We start from the raw sequence: 23,993 nt of genomic DNA, 5'->3' as shown, positions 1-23,993 counted from the left end.
GCTTTTTCACAAAATTGCTCATACCTCGCCCTCAACCTCTCCTTCCACTCCATGAGGACAATTCCCTTACACTTGCCCCACCTAATAATCTTCCCACCCATGCTCCCTCCTTTTCTCCATCCATACCTCAAACACCACAGACTTGTGCTCGGTGGTAACATGCTCTCCACCACTGCCTTACAATCCTTAACTCTCCACAACCGTCGCTTCCTTCCCACCACCAAGTTCAGTTCTGTTGCATGATGTGGACTCCTATATGTGGTTGTGGGACAAAATAGAGGGAGACTTGGACAAATAAGGGATGCGGGGAAGAAAGGGGGGACACGGCACATAGGGTGGAAAAGGTGAATGTGGAGGGAAGGATTAGAAATTTGGAAAGAGTTGGGCTTGTGGAGGGTTAATGGGGATAGAAAAGATCATGGTTTTGGATGGAGGATGATCTGCGATGGTGGTGAACAACAATCTTCAATACCTGGAGGGAAGATTAAGATTGAAGTGAATGTGAAAATTGGTTCAACAGGCATGAAAATAAAAGAGGAAGCGATAACTGGAGGTGAGTAGTGATTCTGGATTTGGGGGGTTTCGCCAAAAGGGTGTTGCTGTTTCACCTCACACCATGTAGAAACCTGGGTTGGGGGGGGGGGGTGAGGCGTGGGAGTGACAAGACACGGAAAGAGCCGAGTGTGCAAGATCAGAAATGAGGCGGTAGAAGATAGAGAGACCACCGACACTGCCTGCGATGGAAAGAGGTAGACCCATAGATTCAGCTTTAATGTGGGAGATTCCGATGATCCTGAAGGCCTTGCTTTCCAACAGTCATTTATTTGACTTGACCTCTATTTCTAAGAATATAACTGTTTTCTAAGAATTGTGAAATGAATGAATATCATGAGATTTGGAATTTACCATGATATATATATATATATATATATATATATATATATATATATATATATATATATATATTTTTTTTTTTTTTTTTTTAATTTGCTTTTAATGTTGCCCTGACTAAATGGGAACAGGAACAACTCAGGCATGTTTTAATCATTCTGGGATTCTCCCTTGTCCTCCTGTCATTTTAGACAATAATTTGTGCCTAATTGAATTCTAATGTTTAATACTAATGTGAAAAGGATGTAATGCACCCTTTTTGAATTGAATTGCCCGTGGATGAAAAATTTCCGATTTTATGTGGAAAATAAAAATAATGAAATGAAATGATTGTCCAAATGACCTCATCCTACGCCAAAGTTCCTTGTGCATCTTTGTGTAATATTGTGAAGAATGGGAAGAAAGGGGGAGAGGAGAACAGATAGTTTAGAGAGTGGGTGCAGAGAGTTTGAAGATGGAGGTTGAGTTGCTGGATGGGGTGGGGGGGGATGTGATGACATGTGGTTGAGAGGGGGTGGGGGAGGCCAGGCACTTTGGGTGGGGAGCGGAGAGGAGATCGATTTGGGAGAGGGATTGTTGAGGCTTTTTGGGGGGGGTTGAGTACTTTGGGCAGGGAGGGAGGTTGTGGCCTAAGTATTTGGGTGAGGGGAAGTAGAGAACTTGAAGAAGAAAGGGGCAAGGGAGGATAAGTGAGTTGGGGTGAGTGGTGGGGGGTGCAGAAAGGGGACAGAGTGAGGGGGAGGAGTTGAGGCTTCGAGGTGGGGGTTGAGACGTGGAAGGGGGGATTGAGGACTTGCAATGGGGTGGGCTGAGGATGCGGGATTGAGGAATGGAATTGGGTTTTCAGGAGGGGAGGAGGTTGAGGAAGAAAGGGGGAGAGTAGGACAGAGAGTTGAGATGGGGGAGCAGAGAGTTGGGGAAGGAGGTTTGAGAACTTTGGGGGAGTTGGTTTGAGTACTTGGGGTGGAGTGGAGGTTTATGACGTGAGGTTGGGACGGGGAGTTGAGGACTTCAAGTTACATTTTACATTGTGCAGAATTTCCCCTTTGTTCCTTGTTCTTATCATTATTTTTGTGTTCACCGGTGTAATCAGAGCCGCGAGGTTCTATAAAAACCAAGCACCTAAACTCATCAGCTACAGCCAAATACAATAAATAAATAAATAAACAATGTGAGGGACTTTATGCTCGTGTTTTATTAATGGTATATAACAAGAATACATGTAAGTTTGAAAATAAACCAAAAATATGCAGCTCTGATAACAACAACATTCCACATCCTGAGACCTTTTGAATGCCCCTTTTATGTATTTCAAATTGCTGTCCTCGAACTGCACATAATTCTAAAAAGTAGCGAGTCATCCTTCATTTTCAACACGAAGATGAGGTGAAATTTCAAAATGCAACCTGAAAAAGTTTGACAAGAAAGGTTCACGTTCTTCACCCCTGACACATTGTGCACTTTACACAATGGATCAAAAGCCTCAATTTAATGCTTCAGTAGTGATGACGAGGGAGAAGGCTCATGAGCACTTTCACCAACATTGTGATCGTGATCTGCGCAACTCGGGCCTTTTTTTCGTGTGACCCGAGGCAAAGAAATTTGTGTCTCAACTTCTTTTGAACTATTCTCTCCCTGACAAGTTGACTCGTTTGGTTTGGCTTACATCAGCTGCATTATGTGAAATTTCCTTCCCTCCAGGTAAAATGCTTCAAGTACTGGCCAGACACCGTATACGTGTATGGAGATATCACAGTGACGCTTGTGCATTCAGAACTCCTGGCAGAATATGTCATCCGTACATTCACCTTGGAAAGGGTAAGCATGCCTTGTGAAGGTCATAATTACGTCTGCCATCTGTGATGGATGAAGGTTATGTTTGCACCCCTGTTTGTTTGTTTGTGTGCAGGATATCTCAAAAAGTTGTGAACTGATTTGGATAACATTTGGTGGCCAGGTTGGGTGTGTGACAAGGAAGAATTTATTCAATTTTGGTGAAGATCCTGAGACTAGAATATTTTAAGTGATTCTTCACCATTGAGAGAGAGATGGGGCCAAAAATGATACATAGCACGATATCTCAAAAATCTGTGGACGGATTATCACAAAACTTGGTGGACGAGTTGGCTTGGTGACAAGAACAAGCTGATTTGATTTTGGTTAAGGTCTGGATCCTGATGTGGCCTGTCAGTGGGATGCAAAACATAAACCGTTCAGCTTGGCAGATGTATGTGCTCCACCGAGTGCCCTTTTGGTTGAAAGAATGTTTCCACCAGGGCAAGTAGCTATGAGTGCACTTTGGTTTGCTTAATACAAGTATACATGGGATGGTGGTAGGATGAGCGGTTCAGTTGACAGCATGCTCATCTTTGAGCTTAAGTATGTGTGGGTTTGAAAATCAGGAGCGGTAGTGTCAAGTCCTCAAAAAAAAAAAACTGCTATTCTCGTGCCATAGAAGCAGAAAGTACTTGCATCTTGTAGTACATGATGATTTAGAAGGAACATTCAACTGGCCTTCCATTTGTTATGCTTTGCAGGAGCATTTAAATGCCCCTTTTTCATCATAATGTTAATGTGCATGTGTGTATTATCATCTCCCAACTTTCAGAAGGGCTATTTTGAGGTGCATGAGGTTAAGCAGTTTCACTTCACTGGTTGGCCCGATCATGGAGTTCCGTACTACCCTACGGGTCTGCTGTGTTTTGTACGTCGAGTGAAGGCATTCACCCGGCACACTTCTGGTCCTGTGGTCATTCACTGCAGGTATGTACTTAGCATGGCATTATGAAGGATTCTGTAATCGAGTTTGTTTAAAAGGAAAATAATGTGCAGTTTGTGAACCACCAGGACGACAAGGCTTTGCCCCAAAAGACATGTTTGTGTAGTCATAGGATTGAAAATGGTCATCTATCACTAAAGGGAGCAGCGTCAGTCCATCGGCCAATCTGTCCATCACATTTTATTCGAGAGGGTTCCCACGGTCATAGAATCGATTTAATTGAAAAGCTAATGATCGATTTTACTTGGAACAAATATTAGCGTCTGTTTAATCACAGAAATGCCTGTTTTGAAAGCCCATCTCCTTCTGAAAGGCAGAGGAAGAAGCAGGATTTGGAGCTTAATGTACCGACTCCAACGGTACCATTTTCATTACCCTCCGACAGCAGGAACCACTTAGAGTACAGTGTGATGGACATGGATGGAGCACACACAATTATCGCTGGTAATATTTCTCAAAGCAATACAAAAAATATATAAAACTACATGGAAGGAGCACAAACAACATCCACAGCCACCGTGACAGCAGCACCAACAACAGCTATTTGTTGTAAAAGATCCTTTTTTTTTTCTTTTTCTTTTTTTGTTGCGTGTTTCACTTCATCTTACATCCTCGATGAGACATACAAATAGACATGCAATTTGTTTATGAAGTGCAGCATGCTTTTAAAAAATATCTTTTTTTACACATCAGTGAAATGATGGGAAGGCACAGCGAGTCGACCAAAATAAGAAAGGTAAGCATCATAATCTAATAATCTTCACTCATGAAATTTACTGCCACATGACCAAAGACAAAACTAGAGGTTGCTTTATATTTTGATGAATGTGAAGTGGAATCGATTCGTTCCTGAGCAACATGTGGCTGCGGGTCGCATCTTCTCTGGGGGCATAGCTGTGCTGCAGATGCCGTGCCCACATTAGGAAAGGGCAAGAATTTCGAGTTTTTACAGGGTGCCAGCGATAACTCGCCCACTCTTCTTCGAAAGAGGCTGTGGGATTTTTAACGTCTACCAGAAGCAAATGTTAGTCGATGGGTCCCAAACTTCAGGTTCCATCTGACGGATTACACGGTCATTGCACCATCCTGCCTGTGAAGCACCATGGTCCTTAATGGTGCTTAGAACCACAAATGATATAATGATAACCTTTGGTTTATATGGTACAGAAACTCATAAACTTTTGTGCACACCATTAATACACTTCAATGTGAGCACCGTTTGTCACATGCAGGATGGTGGCAGGATGAGAGGTTCAGTTGACAGCGATATTACTAGCGATATTACTCGCGATAAAGCACCATGGTGCTTAAAAATGGTGACAGTTTATAATTTGATCAGGAATTTCACCCAGACTAGGCAGCTCAAATGTGTGGACGACATCTAAACTGATGTTTTGTTGTTTGTTTGTTTGTGGAACTTTTTGGAAATTATCTGAAAAGGTCAAAAAAATGCTGAAATATTGTTTTCTTGTTTAACTGAAACTGTGTAGCAATATTATCATAGAGTACGGCAGTACTGTACAACCAAAGTACCGTATGTAAGGTATCCTTACGTACGGCAGTACCATATGTAAGGATATCACAGGAAAAACATGGCCACCCATTCAAATGTGTACAAAAGTATACGCTTAAAAACGGCTCGAGAATGAAGTCATAGGCATTTAAAAGGCATACCTTTTATTCTCAAACATTTTCATAACTAACAAAATTGAAAAATATGCCAATCTACATCGTTAAAGTACCAGACCGAGAGATCGTAAGATCGGAGTTTTGTTCAGTCTCAAAATGTTGATAAATGTCAACAATTATGCTGAGCACAATTATAGCTGAAGCAATTACAATTATTCCAACGGAAGGGAGTAACACTCTCTCTCTCTCTCTCTCTCTTGGGATTTTGTACCCTTATCACAACAAGCAAAACAAAAATCGTTTTAATCAGATTTTTGAAAAATGATACAACCAAAATACATACACCACACCATGAACGACATTTAAGCATGTGCAAAGTGAGAAACTTCCCCGTAAAACTCCCTGTCATTCGTAAAGTCTGTCATGGATTGCAAGGCCACGTGGATTGTAAGGTACAATGACGTGAAATTTACAAAGGAAAAGGGCCCAGAATAAACAGAGTTACATCAACACGCTCGAATGAGCTAAGATCCTCGTCCTCTTAATGATGACGTCATAAAAACGAATATGACGTCATTATGATGCATCAGGTTTGCGATAAATTATCTGAGCTAATGCCCGGCTTGATTCCCACAAACAAAATTCGAACAGCTTGCCTAGTTTCGGAGATAATGGTATAGGCGATTGCCATTAGCGGCGATATTATGACGTCAACTTTTTTTTCTAAGAAGAATTTCCAAAATCGGAGATGGGTACTGCCTGCGCGTGGGCTTTCTGCATATACATGGCAAGTTTCACGAAGATCCGATAAAAACTCTGGGTTGTGAAACAAAAAATGTCAAAAAATAGGAATGACGTCATAAAAATTGATATGACGTCATAGTGATGTATCATATGTGCGGCAATTCATCTCTACTAATGCCCTGTTCGATTCCCACAAACAGAATTCAAAAAGCTTGCCTAGTTTCGGAGATAATTTTTTAGGCGATTTCCATTAGCGGAGATATTTTGACGTCATAACTTTTTTTTCTCGGAGGAATTTTCAAAATCGGAGATGGTTACTGTCTGCGCAGGGTATTTTTACATATGTATGTCAAGTTTCAGGAAGTTTCGATGAAAACTGTAGGCTGTGAAACAAAAATGTCCACAAGAACAACAACGTGAGTAAGACTTAGAGATCCTCCACGAGGATCTAAAAACAAAGCAAGAAAGAAGTACAAATGCTGACTCAGGGCAAAAAGCAAATTCCCGTGCTTGTAAAAACGCTCATCCCAACAAGACAAAGGCAGCAGCTCACATTAATTATGTTACAGACGCAGGAACTAAAACTTTAAATTGAGTGGTGTAAAAAGTACTTTTCAAAACACAGTGAGGAAATACAAGCTTCCAGGAAAGGGCAGGTATGTATTGGCAGATTAAAGAAAAAACACTATACAGGATGTTCCACAAAGACCTGGATAACTTTGGTTGTTAACATATTTAGTACCCTTTGTTTTATATGATACAGAAACGCACAAAGTTTTCTTTATTTTCCAGGTAAGATGGTTTAATGTAAAAGAAAATGGAGACTCGACAGGGGATTTTCGCTCAATGCGTCGAATGGTTAATCGAGATGAAATTCGACAGGCAAGTTCAGCATAATTTCCATACAAGGTATGGAAGGAATCTACCATAGTGGACTAGTATCAGAGAATGGTACAAGCGGTTTACGGAGACTAGAAGTTGTCAGACATAGAAAAGTACCGGTCGACCGAGCACAAGTGCAGCGGACGTTGAACGAGTGTGTGAATCATTTCAACAAAGTCCCAGAAAATCAATTTGACGTGAATTCAGAGAACTGGGACTACGAACCACCACCGCACACAGGATTTTGCATAAAAGAATGAAGCTTTATGCCTTTAAGGTGCAGATTCTGCAGGAATTCAAACCAAATGCAAGGCGTTTGCTTTGGAAATGCTCAGTCGTGTCGAGGATGACGAAGATTACCTGAAAAAGGTCATGCTCACAGACGAAGCTTGCTTTCATGCATCGGGGAAGATCAACCGGCACAATGTGAGGATCTGGGGCTAGAAAACTCCCACGTGGTCATTGAACACATATGCCACAGTCCAAAGATCAATGTGTGATGTGACCTTCTCCATGACCACCTGGTGGGTCTGTTTTTCTTTGCGGAGGATACAGTGAACTCAACAAGTTACATGAACATGTTAGAAAGATTTGTCTTCCCACAGATTGAAGACCTGCATCCTGATATCATTTTTCAACAGGACGGCGCTCCCTCTCATTGGGCCTTAGTCGTTCGAGACTTCCTGAATGAAAAATTCACAGCTTGCTGGATTGGCCAAGACGGACCAACCGCCTGGCCCCCACACTCACCAAACATAACCCCCTTGATTTTTTTTCTGTGGGGGGATTTGTCAAAGATGTTGTCCGCAACACCAACGTGGCAAACCTGCAAGATCTTCATTCTCAGATCATAGCTGAGTGCACAATGGTGGACGCAACCATGCTGAGCCGAACATGGCAAGAACTCGTGACCACCTTGATGTTCTGCATGTGACAAACAGAGCTCACATTGAAGTGTATTGATGGTGTGCAAAAAAGTTTATGAGTTTCTGTACCATATAAAGCAAAGGTTATCGTAATATCATTTGTGGTTCTAAATACACTCATTGTACAAAACATGAGGAACACCTGCTCTTTCCATGAAATAGACTTCTGTATGTATATATATATATATATATATATATATATATATATATATATATATATATATATATATATATATATATATATATATATATATATACACCATACATACCATACATACATAGTGTTTCTTCATTTTCGTTCCTACTTTGGCATGCAGACAGACAGACAACCAAGCACCAGTTCAGGTGTATGTAGCTGCCATTTCATTCTTCCCCTCCGAGTTTGGGAGGTTGTTCGTTCAAACCCTATCCGAGTCAAGGTCCCTGTTACACGGCAATCTAACCTACTCACATCACACATATTGTATAACAAAGACTTTAAAAATAGTACGTGCTGCTTCTTTGATTGATGCTCAGCATTTAAAAGGACAGAGCATGGATAAACAATGCGAAGAAGGCAATGGCAAACCACCCCGTATAACCGTTGCCAAGAAACTGCTTTATCTGCTGATGCTTTCCTTGAGGTTCACAAGGGGGTCTGGGTCATACCAGCTATTTAAAAGAGCATTCTAAATTCACCTTTCCATGTACCGTATACGTACTATTGTTAAAGGAAATCATGCAGTACCTCCTCCTTATGTAAATAGATGCGATAATGTGATCTCTTTATTTATTACGCTTACACAGGGTAGGGAGGGAAGAAATTGGAAATGCCAACATTAAGTAAAGGCACAGAAGTGAAGAGGACAGGAATGGCGGTATCTCTTCGTTATGTACTTATAGGAGAGGAATAAATTGAGGAAAGGAAGAGAATGTAAGATGGTAGGAGAAGGAAAGGAGCCGAGCGGAGTTTGGGAGAGAAGGGGAGGAAGATTTGGAGGATATAGGAGTCTGGGGATAGAATAGAAGGGAAGGAGCAGAGAAAGGAGAGAGGGTGAAGAAAAATTCTGTCATGTTGGTGTACAAAATAAATAGATGACTCCAAAAGTGAAGGACAACAGGGTAGGAGAATGTCTGAATGGATACAGAAGGGACAGGAATTTTGGATGGGACATAAAAATGGGATGGAACCTCAATCTTTTCTACCCCCATTAATCCACCCCAAACCCACCCCATTCAAATTCCCTGCTTTCCTTCCTGAAAGCCCCTGTAATGTCCATCCTGTATACTCCGTGTTCCCCACCCCATCCCTCTCCCTTCCACAGATCTCCTAATGTCTCTGTTCCCCACTGTTTTGTCCTTCCCACTCCCGCCCCTCTTGTCTCATGCCCCCCTTGCTGTGCGTTGTGTGTTACCTCTCATACGAGCCTCGACAATGTATACAAAAAAAAGGGAACTAGGGAAGAGACTTGTATGAAGTATATCGCTGAATGGGTGAGGGTCAGGGAGTTCCCATGTAGACGCCCCTCAAAATAATTCACTAAAAGATGACGTCATTGTCATCCAGATTGGGAAAAATAGAGAAAAAAAAATCAGAAAAAAACATTTTATAAAAATGAAAAAACATGTCGGGATGGAATCCCACAAAAATAACCAACCAATGTAGGAAGGAATGACGTCATAATACAACACCACAATCTTTCTATGGATTGCCATCACAGCATCTTTTGTGACATTTTTCCCTTTCAATCCCACAACAAATTCAACATACACTTACACCAACCTACATGTATAGGTAGGTTATACACATATTGTATAACTTACAATGGCTATCTAGCTCTTTTATAAGTGCAAAATTGGCAAAACAAGGTGTTTTCTTAATACAAGGACATCCCAACGATCAAAATGAATCTGTCAGTGCACACTTCACCCCCCCCCCAACCTCCTCCCAACCTCCCCCTCAACTGCTGTACATACTCTAACTTAAGCTCATCAGAAAGAATTATCATAAAAAAGGTTGTATGGAAAGTGGAAACAATGGTTGTGCGGAAAGAAGAAAGTTGGTCAAAGACAAGGTAGCGATGCGACTTCATTAAGTGCAGGAAGTGCTACTTTGAAGTAGTTCATGTGCTCAAAGGTTGGCCATGCAGCATCCTCAATTAATATGATACCGCAGGAATAATTGCATGTGACAACTGACATAAGCAATCGGTGAAACAGTCATGGAGCATTGAGGGTCATTAATTACTGAGCAATTATGCTCATTACACTGGATTGGGTGGGTTCTGTTTACATGAGTCTCTGGATATCCTTTGCATGCAATGAATAAACGGTAAAAATGGTTCCCTTCGGGAAGCAGGGCACACGAGATAAAACCAGCGCAGATAACATCATACATTTGGAGATCCTTTTTTTATATTTTTTTCCCATGAATGCCTCTGGGTGTGGTGAAACCCACACGCACACACTCGGATCATGATGATATATCTGTAGACTTTATCAACGGAAAAGTTGGTGATGGCATAGTGCTGAGAAGAAATTATTTTTTGATATGAATTTGCTACGAAGTGGAAGCAAAAACCACTGAATTCCTTCGTGATTTTTTTTTTTATCACAGAGATGTTTTGACAAAGGTTTTGGTAAGAACTCGGTCTTTGTCTTTGTGGGTTTTGTTTGTCGCTTTGGGAATATGTCTTTAGTAGCGATATGATTTTGTTTCACAGAGCATTGTATTTTGTTTTGTTTGTGTCATGCCAGTGCTGGAGCCGGACGCACCGGATGTTTCATCGTAATCGACATGATGCTGGACATGGCAGACAGCGAGGGAGTGGTCGACATTTACAACTGCGTGCGTGACCTGCGTACACAACGAGTCAACATGGTGCAGACTGAGGTGGCCACTCTCATCCTAATGTACTCTTTTAGACTCGTACTATTGCTGTAAAGTTTTCCTGAACAACCGTTGTTGATCAAAAGAAAAAAAAATTTCCCATTGCAGTGGAATTCATCCACGTAATATTTGTGCCCAAACAATCTGAATGCTTCCCACATGATGGAATCTGCTTCTTCACAACATCGTTTGCCTTCTTCGCCACTTATCTGTATAAATCTGCTTCATAAGCTTTCGTTTCTTCTCATTAAGGATCACCGAGTAAATGCCATGATTTATTTTGGATGGGATTATAGGTATTCGGCCTCGAAGCTGTAATCTGGAAGCACATTGTGCTTCTTGGGAATATATTTTCTTTCCGCCAAATTTTGTCGCTCCTATTTCCCGGAGATGCTAAACCATTGAACTCGAAACTTTGCAGGATTGTTCAAAGTCGTTATATTTCATCCTTATTCTTTCATGAAACTGATTGATAAAATGCCTGTGTGATCATCTTGGATTTATGTAATTTTATAGCTTCAGAATCGCTGAAACTGATCGAGACGAAACTTCACCGACATCATCGGTGGACCGAGACGCTTCAATCTTTAAAATACAATGTTCCGCATTTGCCAATCCAACGTGATTGATATATTTGACATCAGGAAGTTTATGGATTTTTTTTGTCTTCTTCTGTTTGGAGAAAACTGGTGTACATCGGTTCTAAACTATAGACATTGATTTTGAACACTTGTAACCATGTCCCGTGAATCATTCTTTCGCAACCCACATGGCATCAAAAGTGGCAAGAATGCCTAATGTATAGTTGTTGTAAGGTTGCAGTTATGTTGGTTGCAAAAAAATGCCGAGTTTGACGGTGTGTAATGGTTCCTCGTTTCAACTCAAGGTGTTACTTCTTGAAACCCTTGATAGATGTTCACAAATCTAGTTACAATTATGATATAATCATAGCTATCTCGTACTTTGTTTAAACTTGCATGTCGTTTTGAAAGCTCCAGAGAAAGCATAATACACTTTGTCCAAGGAATAAAAGTCCAGGCTTTCGAACCTTGGGGGACCATGATGGTCCTGTTTTGAATGTCATTCCCTTCTTTGACAAAGTATCATCGTGTGGTGACGAATACCCAGATAAACTGAAAGGTCCACATGCGGATGATCACGCAATGATGTCATGAAGCACAATCAAACTTTTCTCTTTGACATTACCCTCGACTTACTGCCCCAAGTTAATTGTCAGAGATCATGTCAATGATAAAAGTTTGATTGTAAACATAAACTGCCCCAAGTATTCCCATCTTGTTGTTGGGTCGGCTGGGTAATTTTTTTGGCTCAAATCTTTCATGAACCGGCTTGCTCGGCCTGACATTTGGTTGGAGATTATTTGAACAAGAATCTGTAATTTGTTCAACCCCAGGAAAAAAAAATGCTACAGTTAAAACTAAAGTATATGAGAGTTGTACTCTCATATACTACAGTAGTCTGCAGAGAATTATGACAGGAAAGGAATGAAAGCTCCAGATTTTTTGATTTTTTTTTTTTTTTGCCTGGGGAGTGCCAGCAATAACTTGCTTACTCTTGGCAAAAGACACAACGGGATCTTTAGAGTCCACCAACTAATGCTAGCACCTGGGATACCCAGATTAATGTCGATATTAGGGATAGCACACTTTGTGATGCATCACCCTTCCTGCACAGCTCTAATTTATCGGGAATCGTACCTGGACACGACAGCACAAAGTTAGGTGCAATACTTCTCTCAGCAACCTGATGGACGCAAACTTTTATTGTTGAAGAACTTCTTAGAAATATTATTAATTAATTAATGTTATAAAATATGAAACCTTTCTTTTAAGTCGCTGCTCCCGAATTATCTGTCTTTTCAATTGGTGGTGGTGGTGGTGGTGGTGGTGGTCGTATGGCAGCTTAGCTGCTGGGGTAGCTATCATTTCTTGAAGCGCGACTGTGTCGCTGATGCAGTGCCCCTCTACCAGTACACACACTGGAACTGGTACTCATTTCGCCGACCTCGGAATGATGACAGGATGAGTCAACCCCCTGGTGTATTAATTCAGTGGCCGACGGGCTTGAACTCAGGACCCTAGGATCTCAAGCCGCCACCCGAACCACTGAGCCAACACCAGGCTACGTCTTTTTAATTGATCGGTATCTTGGACAGGTAACCATGTCAGAATGAAATGTCACAAGATGTCTGTAATTTGCAAATTCCTTTCTAATCCGCATTTACAAGCCCTTTTTTAGGAGAGCTCAAGAGCTACTCAAGAATGCTTGATTAAAGGACCTGCCAGTATAGACGAACAAAAATATTGATCTCTTTGCAGCAACTAAGAACAAGACAAGGCATCATTGTTGAGTGCCTATTGTTCCCTCTCGGGATCCTTGCCAGTTTTTGTGACACGATGCCTTGCAGGAGCAGTATGTCTTTATCCATGATGTCATACTGGAGGCGTGCATGTGTGGGGACACTGCAATTCCCGTGTCAGAGTTCTTCTGTTACTATGAAGATCTCACACGCATTGACTTCATGACCCATTCAAACCACATCAAGGAGGAGTTTGTGGTAAGAGTAAACAGTATCATCCAAGATAGCTACAGTATTGATGCTTATTTGCTACTTTTGTGGAAAAGGAGTGTGGATAGGAGGGAGGTGGGGGGGGCATGGGGGGAGTCAAAATTACAGCATTCGGTGTACACATGATGTCGAGGGTTGCTTATCTTTGAGGATTCGGTTAATTTAAATTTTCACATCGGGTAAGTACCGAACACCATGAACTGCACTGAGAAGTGTGGGGAAATATAGTGGTACGTCCTACACCTTTCTCAAAACATTTTGAACACCCCACATATGTTCCAGCCAACATTACACCCTCATGGAATCTTCATTCAATTTTTTGATATATATTCACGTTGTTGTGTTGACAGACTTTGAACACGGTAACGCCCGCGCTACGAGTTGAAGACTGTAGCATTGCGCTGCTGCCGAGGAATAGTGCCAAGAACCGACAAAAAGAGACTCTTCCCCCCGACCGCTGCCTCCCTTTTCTGCTTACTCTCGATGGGGACAGCAGCAATTACATCAATGCCGCATTGATGGATGTAAGGCCATCACCCCTGTGCATTCATTTTTCCATCCAGTGATAAGTGCCTGCCTAGTACTTTTTGGGGACTCTGTTTTGAGGCCCGGCTTTGCAATTTGGCATTTATTGTTCATGGATTGTGCATGACATCCCAAGTTTACACGAACTGTATCGTGGATTAATTGTCATGCCACACTGACTTTCAAGAGCCAGATATGGCTTAATGGAGACCAATTGTCTCCATTAAGCCGTTTCTGGCTCTTCTGTCCATTATCCATTTCGACAAAGAGAAAAACAAAAGTTTTTCCATTGAATCGAAATGGTTAATGTGGTGTTAAAGTTGAATTGTTTTTAACTCCACTAATCATAAGTTCTTTATTCCAGTGTTGGAGGTAGTTTTAATGGGTAAGTTAATTTGTCCACAGCAATGGGTGCATTAGTGGGATGGTTTTCTGATCCCATGGCTCCTTACGATCATCCACAAACCCACTCTTCCACAATCTTTTCACCCCTTTGCCTCCGCCAATGATGGAATTCTGGATCTTTATGCCAGGGAGGTAGTTATTAGGCAGGAATGCAATTTTAACTTGCACCTTAATCTGATGCACATCATTGTGCCTGTAATGCTGCATTACTCTCATAAAGTAAGGCTGCGAAAGGACACTTAGCAGTGGCAGAGTGTGAGCATTCTCGCTGTCATTGAGAAACACATTTTTACATGATCATACATCAGGCACTTCCACGAGTCAATATTTCATTGGTTAATAAATGAAATCTACTTGAACTGTGACACAAATGCGATAATTGTTGAAATCACGCTTCACTGAGACCTAAAATAGACCTCTGTGGCTTTTGTAGACACTCTGCATGTGTCTCTGTTTGCTTGAATGTTTTGTCGAGGTGAAAGTGGAGTTCAATTTAAAGGAATTCTTCAGATCACTCTCTGTTTCTCTGTCTCTCTGTCTCTCTGTGTCTCTGTCTCTCTGTGGCTCTGTGGCTCTGTGGCTTTGTCTCTGTCTCTGTCTCTGTCTCTGTTTCTCCATGTCTATGTCTCTCTCTCTCTCTCTCTCTCTCTCTCTCTCTCTCTCTCTCTCTCTCTCTCTCTCTCTCTCTCTCTCTCTCTCTCTCTCTCTCTCTCTCTCTCTCTCTCTCTCTCTCTCTCTCTCTCTCTCTCTCTCTCTCTCTCTCTCTCTCTCTCTCTCTCTCTCTCTCTCTCTCTCTCTCTCTCTCTCTCTCTCTCTCTCTCTCTCTCTCTCTCTCTCTCTCTCTCTCTCTCTCTCTCTCTCTCTCTCTCTCTCTCTCTCTCTCTCTCTCTCTCTCTCTCTCTCTCTCTCTCTCTCTCTCTCCCCCCCCCCCCCACCCTTTCTCTGTATCTGTGTCTATCACACAGACAAAGGTTGCACACTTCCCATGATAGAGGTTGGTGAGTTTGGGTATTAACATCCCTCATCCTGCCTCAATCCTTCAGATTTCCAAGAGCTGCTGGTGATTTACAAGTGGAGCTCTAGTATAAGAAGTCTGTTCTGTGCTTTTTACTTGATATCCGCTGCCTCCTTTCGGCCTAAGTCACATTTGCCACGGCGGCCGTAGGGTCTACAAAATCTATGGCCACGAGCAATTATATGGCGGCCGCAGTATTTCCACGGTCACACAATGTAGCAGTCACATATATTTTTATTTTTCGCGGAGCCGCACGGCGTATTTATAAATTGTGGAGACCGAAAACGTGGGGTTGCCGTACAGTCTTTGATTTGATGTCGCACGGTGACCTTAAGGGGGCCCTGCAGTGGTCATAGAATTTTCAAGGCAGATGCAAGGCAGCCTCAAGGTGCCCACAAGGTGACCGCAGGGGGGCCCTAAGGCGAACGTGCGGCCAGACGGACGGTAACGAGTGGGTTAATTTTTTTTTTTATGACCAGTTTTTTTTTTCGGCTTGTCGAATTGCTACGGCGAACGTAGAAATGAAAAAAAGTTATAACTCCACGTTATAATTCCACGACGACCCCTACAGCCTGTAAAGGATAGCCAAACGGCGTAGGGCCACCCTGAGGCCACCGCAGAAACTCTGCGGCCGCCGCACGTTTCTGTCAATTCAGAGGGCGTACGGCCACCGTATCCTCGCCGTAGAGCAAATGTGACTTCGGCCTAAATATTGGTTATCCTTCACTGATTTCAAACCTTGGAACGTATTTTGTGTCAACCTCCTGGGAAATCGTTTTTTAACCAGTGCAATTGTTTCATCCACAGAGTTACCATCGACCATCAGCATTTATTGTGACGCAACACCCTCTGCCAAACACTGTGAAGGACTTCTGGCGTTTGGTGTTTGATTACCGTTGCACATCCATTGTCATGCTCAACGAGTTCAACTCAAACGAGGTAACAAAATCAACACAATATATAGACCACAAATGGTTTTCGAAATGCTGACCCAGCAGATATCGATTTGATTCAACAAATTCATTTAATGGAATAAATCATGAGCTGTTTGTTCCCAATGCCCTTGATTGTGCACACAGCACTGTCAGTTTTTTGACTTCTTTGTAATCATTTATGTGCTTCCACTTTTGATTGAGTCGCCATCTATTTTTAAAGACTGCTGCAGGTTGCATCTCCAACTCGAAAACATTTTCTGTCACTCTTCCCCATATTTTGTTGATGAAAAATCTCTCCTCCAATATCGGAAATAACAATAACAAACTCTCAATTGTCGATGAGCACCAATTCCTGTTGACTTTCCAACCTTCCTGGCAAAAAAGTTCTTATGAGATTGTATGAGAATCTCATCAGATTTTTTTTTGTAATCAAATCTCATGGGTATTTAAAATACACTTGTGTAAGTGCTGACATTGGAGCTGAACTTTATTCAGTTCCAATCATTGCATCTCCGTTATTGCATCCTTCCTTTTCATTACCTCCACCACCGAAGGTGGATGGAGGTTTTGTTTTCGTGCGTCTGTCTGTTTGTCTGTTTGTGAACACGATATCTCACAAAGTTATGGATGAGGTGACATCGACAGGTAGATTAAATTTTAGTCCAGGTCCGAATCCAGATCCAGCCTGTCAGCAGGATACAAAATGTAAACTAATCCACCAGGAGGAGGTATGCGTTCTACCGAGTGCCCTTCTAGTTTGGATCATTATGGTGACCATCCTTGTTTCTGAGAGTTTATATGTAACCGATTAACAATGTTTTATTCTTGCACAAAATACACAATGATCCCATAATACTGTTATTTAGACCAGGATGCTGCATTAGTACCTTGATGAAAATCCAATTCCTTGTGGTTATCCTTTGTTTCTTTGCATGGTTAAAATCCCACAACCAATCTGAAATGCAGTTAAAAGTAAGCGGCATGTACAGATCCCAGTGTGGAGCTGAGAAACACCATTAAAACTTTACAACACTGTAATAAAAACAATTCAGACACTGGAAAATTTCGCCGGCCTCAAGGTGACTGTCTGTTTAACACAATCTATGATTCTGTCAGTTGATCTTGAAGAATTGATTGCTTCTCCTCCCTAAACTCCATTGTTATGTTGTGATTTAAACTGTAACCGCTCTGGCTGCTTCACTCTCAAAACTTTAAATAAGAATCATAAGAGAATAAGGAACTCTCTCGTGATTTTTCAACTTGATCTGTTGACTGATTTCCATGCAAATTTTAAGTGCTTTTTAGCTGTTGTTTTACAATTACAATTGTTCATTAACCCTCATTCTTCGAACAATTTTTTGGAACAAACTCCAACTCTTTAAACACACACACACACACACACACACACACACACACACACACACACACACACACACACACACACACACACACACACACACACACACACACACACACACACACACACACACACACTTTATACACGTTGCGTCGGACAACCTTCGTTAACCATCTGCGCCGGGATCCTTGGTCCCAGGAAACGTCTGAACGGTTTCTAACCGACGGCGTTCAGTTATTACTTCATCTGTACTGTTCCTTAAGGTCACCCAAATGAGCCAGAGTTAATGGCAGATGGATCTAACACATTTCTTACTTTTTAAATGGTTTGTTTAAAAACAACTAGACAACCCGTCAACCCGTTGGGTTCCCGTTGTGACAGTGGTTGATGAAAAAAATCATTTCAAGAAAAAAAAGATAGCTCCAGCGAACTATACCGCTGAGGTTGTTTGCATTGATCAAATTCTCCCGAAGAGGACTTGACTGAATGGGGAATTGATTTTTTTAAATAATTTTTTTCATTGCCCGATTTGAACGAAAGTTGATACTGCACACTGCAGGAGAATGGTGAGTAAGGTGGGCCGAAATTTTGTGCGCTATCATGTATCGTTTTGGCTGTGTTTCAGGAACATACATACATACATACATATATACAAGATGAGAGTTTTCATAATATATGGATATGGGGAAAAACGTGGATGGGATGAGCAGTCAGAATAGTCCAAGCGAGACAAAACGACAGGAAGAGGGAGAAGGAAAATGCAAAATAAATAAAACCTAACCCACACCAGGCACCACGGATCATACTTATGCAAACAAGAGAATTGCAGGTGAGGACTTTCCTTTGGCAATGTGCAGGGTGGAAGGTGATGGTGCTGATCGAGAATAGTGTCCACGTTTCAGAGAGCTGTCCTCCCCGAGCAACAACATAGCAGAGCGCTGGAGATGAAGTGAGTCAACGGCGAAATGAGCCTGCGACGAAGTGAACTCAGAGGAGATGAGCCAGCCATGAGGAGCATCAGTGACGATGAGCACCTCAGGGCGTGCACCCTCTCTCTTGGTGCTTCTTCTTCATCCCCCAGTCCTCATGTATGCCGGGAGCTCTGGCGTACCCTTTCTCTCCTCTCAAGGCCATTATTCTTGCTCTCTCTCTCTCTCTCTCTCTCTCTCTCTCTCTGTCTCTGTCTCTGTCTCTGTCTCTGTCTCTGTCTCTGTCTCTCTCTCTCTCTCTCTCTCTCTCTCTCTCTCTCTCTCTCTCTCTCTCTCTCTCTCTCTCTCTCTCTCTCTCTCTCTCTCTCTCTCTCTCTCTCTCTCTCTCTCTCTCTCTCTCTCTCTCTCTCTCTCTCTCTCTCTCTCTCTCTCTCTCTCTCTCTCTCTCTCTTCTGTCCCGTCTCAAAATGCTCCTTCCTCATAGTGTAGTCCTCTCCTCCTTCCCTGGCCATTCCGGACGGAATCTTTCTACAGGCCATCTCACCGACATGGTGACCCCCCAAAAAAATTAATGTCTTTCCTTGCTTCTGGGCCTTAGAGTGCATTACGCCACCATGGCTTGCACATATTGACCAGAGAGAACGTGACGGCCATTTTGAAGTGTGTAACACTTTTTTTCGTGTACCTTTTTGTGATGGGAAGTCCTCAACTGGCCCCACCCACAAGCAAGAGGTGTTTATGCATAAAATATTATCCTGACTACCCTGTCTATAAATTACATGCGCTGCCTCCTCAGCATCACGTGTAACATATCGACTTACTCTGACAGGTCCCTGTTACACGGCAATCTAACCTACTCACATCACACAGACCATACTACACTTACCACAGTCTAGCTCTGAATCCCCCATCCACAACCCTGTTCCACATAACAATATTGTTGCGGCATTGTGACCAGGGTATCCTAATTCACAGACCGATGTTTGTGTGTGTGTGTGTGTGTGTGTGTGTGTGTGTGTGTGTGTGTGTGTGTGTGTGTGTGTGTGTGTGTGTGTGTGTGTGTGTGTGTGTGTGTGTGTGTGTGTGTGTGTGTGTGTGTGTTTGCGCGTGCGCGTGGTTTCGATGTAATCAGCCCAGAACTACAGGAGCAGTAGCCTGACAAACAGACTTGCTACATAGGATCAGCATGACCCCAATTTATGTATAGTGGTGTTTTTATCTTTGCCGGTAGTCTTGGTGGGAGGGAGGGGAACGCAAATTCTCTATGTAAATGTGTATCGTGTAGCAGTGCCTCCAGGTGTGGCGGGGGGATGGAGGCATTACAAGTCTCTACCATTCACAGTACAGCATTCCTGTCCTCATATTTTCCTGTACAGTGAGGTGTTTTGAATTATAAACAGTCGGTATGTTTTGGCTTCATAGACATAACCGAGGTTTTTCTTTTTTTGCATACACAGAGCTGCCAGCTCCCGAAACACCACCCAAATAAATGTATGCATCAGAACGTGTTGCATGCTTGGAACAAGATTGCCTGTAGGGCGGGTACTCAACTATTTGGGAGTCGCATAGCTGAGTTTTGCCAAAAGCAAATGTCGAGCATAAGCATTGGTTTCTGTTTGAAAAGTAGGACCCTTGGCGCAGCATGTTCAAAAATGGCGGTCCATCCGAGCCATTCTGGATTGTTTCTAGAAACCTGTTATCCCACCTCTTAATTTTTGAAATATCCCATTGGTAATCTATTTGTTTTCTTTTAAAATTAACTTCTCCACTCCATCAGCTCCACAAGCCCCAGAGAACCCCCACTTACCATCTCCTCCACCATCCCTTAGGATAGCAAAAGCAATGCCTTCCGGCCGTGCTCTGAGGTAAGAACCATGGTCACGCGGTAACTAAGGAACACCAGAGACACCATGACGATGGTGGTCATGTCGCAGCACGAGTTGGTATGAGGGGAGACCAGTCGACATACGATCATGAGATAATTATAGCCCGCGAGAGCTCAGACCAGGAGTTGTCATTCAGAGAGGGTCCAAGATGTACAGTGCAGTTGGAGTTGGAGTCGAGTCCAACTGTGCGACAAACATGCTGGAATAGCATTGGAGCAGGCCTTACAAATGAGTCAGACATGAGTGCGAGAAGAAGCATCCCTCCCACCCTCTCATTCCCTCCACACGCCAGTATTCAGAACTCAATCTCCCCAAATGGATTCAGGGGCCTCACGCAAGCCATCACATGGGAGAGAGGTTCCACATTTCTGGCTTGTCATTCCCTATCTTTCTGAGTTATCTCTCAAGTGAATGAGTTAAGATAACAAAGTTTAAGCTGAATCAGTTATCATTGGCACATGGGGATAATTCCGGTAATAATATGGGTTTCTCTCTTCTTGTTCTCCCGACACTCATTATTTATTTGAACCTATTCTCACTATTTGCGAGTTAGCAGGACATATCGTGGATATATAGTCGGGAGTGGCTGTACTCGTTTTTTTTTAATCCAATTTGAAAATAATATTCTCATGATATGGGTGCAATGCACAAGAGACAATGTTGCTTTCTTCCATTGGAGTAATTGTAATTGGTTACAGCCATTATTGTGCAAGGCTGGATGGCATTTATCAACAATTCGGGAGATAAACAATTCGGTGATTTTGCCATCTCTCGATTTGGTACTTTAGCGATGTCTTCTGGCATCGTTTTCATTCTTTCTAGTTTTGAAAACGTTTGACAATAAAAGGTATTGCTTTTATAGACTTGTGACTTCACTCTGCAGTAGCTTTTCAGCGTATAATTTTGTATACATTTGATGGGGCGGCCATGCTTTTCCTATGCCTTCCCTACGTATGGAGTACTATATATGCTGTACTACATGATATGTATACATATGCTTTTGTGTCAGACTTTGTGTCCATTGGAGATCGGGGGAGTGCTCATGAGGCTCCACACATTCGATTTACCCACCGATCGCACCACATGCTTGCTGATTGAATGGCTTGCATTAGCAGAAAAATCGTCTGGGTGGCAGACGGATGGTTGTTCTTTGCGGATTATGCGGTTTTACCGTGTGAGACGTAATCCACAGCCAATGCTCACCATTACAGCCAGAGGTACGATTGATGTTTAAATAATGAATGTGGTCATCATTGGTTGGATATTTATTGGTATGCCATCCTGATGAGGGTAAATATGCCCAAATTCAGGACAGCATGCCGTTGAAGTCATGGGGACTTACTCCTATGGAGAGGTCCAATTGCGTATGACCATGTGTATGATCATCAGGTGAAATAGGCACAAAGTGAATGAGGTAATGAAGAAGAACAGTCTAATAGACATCTATCAGCAAAGTCAATTCTGATTGGATGTTCTCTACTGATGCATCATAACCTACCAACCGTCTAGGTTGGAGGAGCCTGTTCAGTGTTCAGCTCTCGAATTGGAGGTTGCAGAGTCTGAGGTGGAGCCGCTAAGGCCGTTGTGGAATCCTCTTCATCAATATCTGTGATCGTGAGATGAGTTCATGTTCCACATCTTCTTTGCACGAATTAAAGGCCCGGTCACACCTTGACGTTTTAGCCAACGTATGCCAATTTTTGAATTTTTTTTCTAAAACGCTGGCACACGTTGAATACGTTATGGGTAAGTTTTGATAACATTGAGAGCACGCTGAAAAACACTGCCATACGTCGTTGTATGTTGGCTTTAAACGTTGTACTTTTCGGTTGTCCTCAAATTTTTTCATGCTTGAAATTTCACGACGTATGCCGGCGTATAACTCACACGTTCCGCTACGCTGGCCACAAGTTGTATGCACGGTCTGCGATCGTTGACAGACGTCAACACATGCTACTTGTAAGTTAATCATAAGTTGAGACACGCCGAGGTAATGTTTAGTGTACCCGAAACTTATTTCTAACCTATGATTAACGTGTTGTTGGCACGTTACGCGATCGTTGCCACACGTCAACAGACATTACTTTTAAGTTACTCATAGGCTGAAAGACGTCGGTATAATGGATCGTCCTTGCATCAGCGTCCACGGCCACGGCCAGGACACTTATTTGCAGCATTCTTCAAACTTTTCTTCGGCATGACGAGGATGTTCACACTTCGATGTCGAGCTTGGCTATGATTCCAATTGTCCATCGGCAGTGTTTATTTAAAATAGTCAAGTTTGAGCGTTTTAACACGTTCAGAAGAAACGCTTCAAATTTCCAAACCCCAGCGTCAAAAAACAAAGACGAGTGACAGCAATTTAAATCGTTCATTGTAAACAATGAAAATAGCAGAGTGGTACCGTTTAAAAGTCGTTGAGTGTAAAAAAAATCCAATTGTTGAGCGCAAGCGTCTACTTTCAATAGTGGAGATGCAGCCATTTAAATCGTTGAGTGGCAGCCTATGAACCTACCCGTGGACACGCGGACGCAAGGACGATCCATCATAACCCACACCCTCCCCCTCACACTCACCTACTACTGCCAACATGAAGAAACTACTACTAATACTAATACTAATACTGATACTGATACTGATACTGTTACTGCTGACATGGACATCGACTCAAAAAGGAACTCGAAAACACTGTTGGGTTCCCCTTTTATGAGCAGCATTTTTATATACCAATTCCCAAAACCGCTGGGAACACATCTTTATTTGGCAGTTGTAAGCTAGAAACACATTCATTTTTTTTTTTTTGTCGACCGGAAGACGTCATTGGAATACGTCTACATACGTCGATGTGTGTTGGGACTACGTAAAGAATTGGTTCAAAGCACATCAAACATAAGTTAGAAATAAGTTTCGCGTAAAAAAGACATTACCGCGACGTGTTTCGACTTATGAGTAGCTTATAAGTAGCCTTTGTGGACGTGTGTAAGCGTCCGCATATCGCGTGTAAAACTTATCCCCATCGCATGCGGAACGTGTGTCATACGCCGAGTACGTCGTAAAATTTTGAACATGTTTAAAATTTCTTGACGTACTCTACTTACTACGACGTATGATAGCGTACTTTAGCGTTCTACTCACGTATACCAAACTTACTCATACCGTATTTGACGTGCCCCCAACATTTTAGACACATTTTTCTTAGGTCGGCATACGCTGGCAAGATCGCCAAGGTGTGACCGCGATGTTGTCACTTCCATTTCTACGGCAGTTATGATTCGAATCGTTGTGCGTCAGCCTTTTAATAGGCTACGTCACGACATCGTCGGCGATGCGTGCAACGCGCTATGCCGAAGTTAGACTATCGTTGGGCATCGGTTGTGTAGGCCAACAACAAGTTCAGCATTCGTTAGTATAAGTTATCTATAACACAACGAAACGTTCTGTGTCCATTACTAATATGTTATGCATACGACCAACTCGTTATGAATACGTCCGAATCTTAAAAAAAAACATCAAAAGTTCAACGTCAGCCAGCGTTTTACATACATTTTAATACGTTGCCATCGCTGGCTAAAACGTCAAGGTGTGACCGGGCCTTAAGCAAAGCGAGTGGACAAACCCTTTTATGCCGACA

The 23,993-nt window shown here is 42.4% G+C and overlaps 1 protein-coding gene across 1 annotated transcript in view; it reads left to right on the top strand.

The window, feature by feature from the left end:
• Positions 1 to 23,993, top strand: part of LOC147026436 (receptor-type tyrosine-protein phosphatase mu-like) — a 458,466-nt gene that overhangs the window by 382,504 nt on the left and 51,969 nt on the right. Inside the window, exons 25-30 of the mRNA XM_085883577.1 lie at positions 2,593 to 2,709; positions 3,500 to 3,654; positions 10,588 to 10,723; positions 13,149 to 13,298; positions 13,661 to 13,834; positions 16,063 to 16,194. Of these exons, the coding sequence (XP_085739703.1) occupies positions 2,593 to 2,709; positions 3,500 to 3,654; positions 10,588 to 10,723; positions 13,149 to 13,298; positions 13,661 to 13,834; positions 16,063 to 16,194 (864 nt within the window). The remainder of the gene's footprint in view (positions 1 to 2,592; positions 2,710 to 3,499; positions 3,655 to 10,587; positions 10,724 to 13,148; positions 13,299 to 13,660; positions 13,835 to 16,062; positions 16,195 to 23,993) is intronic.

Source organism: Eptatretus burgeri, chromosome 5, assembly GCF_056783735.1.
Source record: "Eptatretus burgeri isolate ZD-2024b chromosome 5, Ebu_testis_v1, whole genome shotgun sequence".
NCBI classification, from domain to species: domain Eukaryota; kingdom Metazoa; phylum Chordata; class Myxini; order Myxiniformes; family Myxinidae; genus Eptatretus; species Eptatretus burgeri.
Note: the sequence above shows the minus strand (reverse complement) of the source record. Positions and strands in the feature narration are given on the sequence as shown.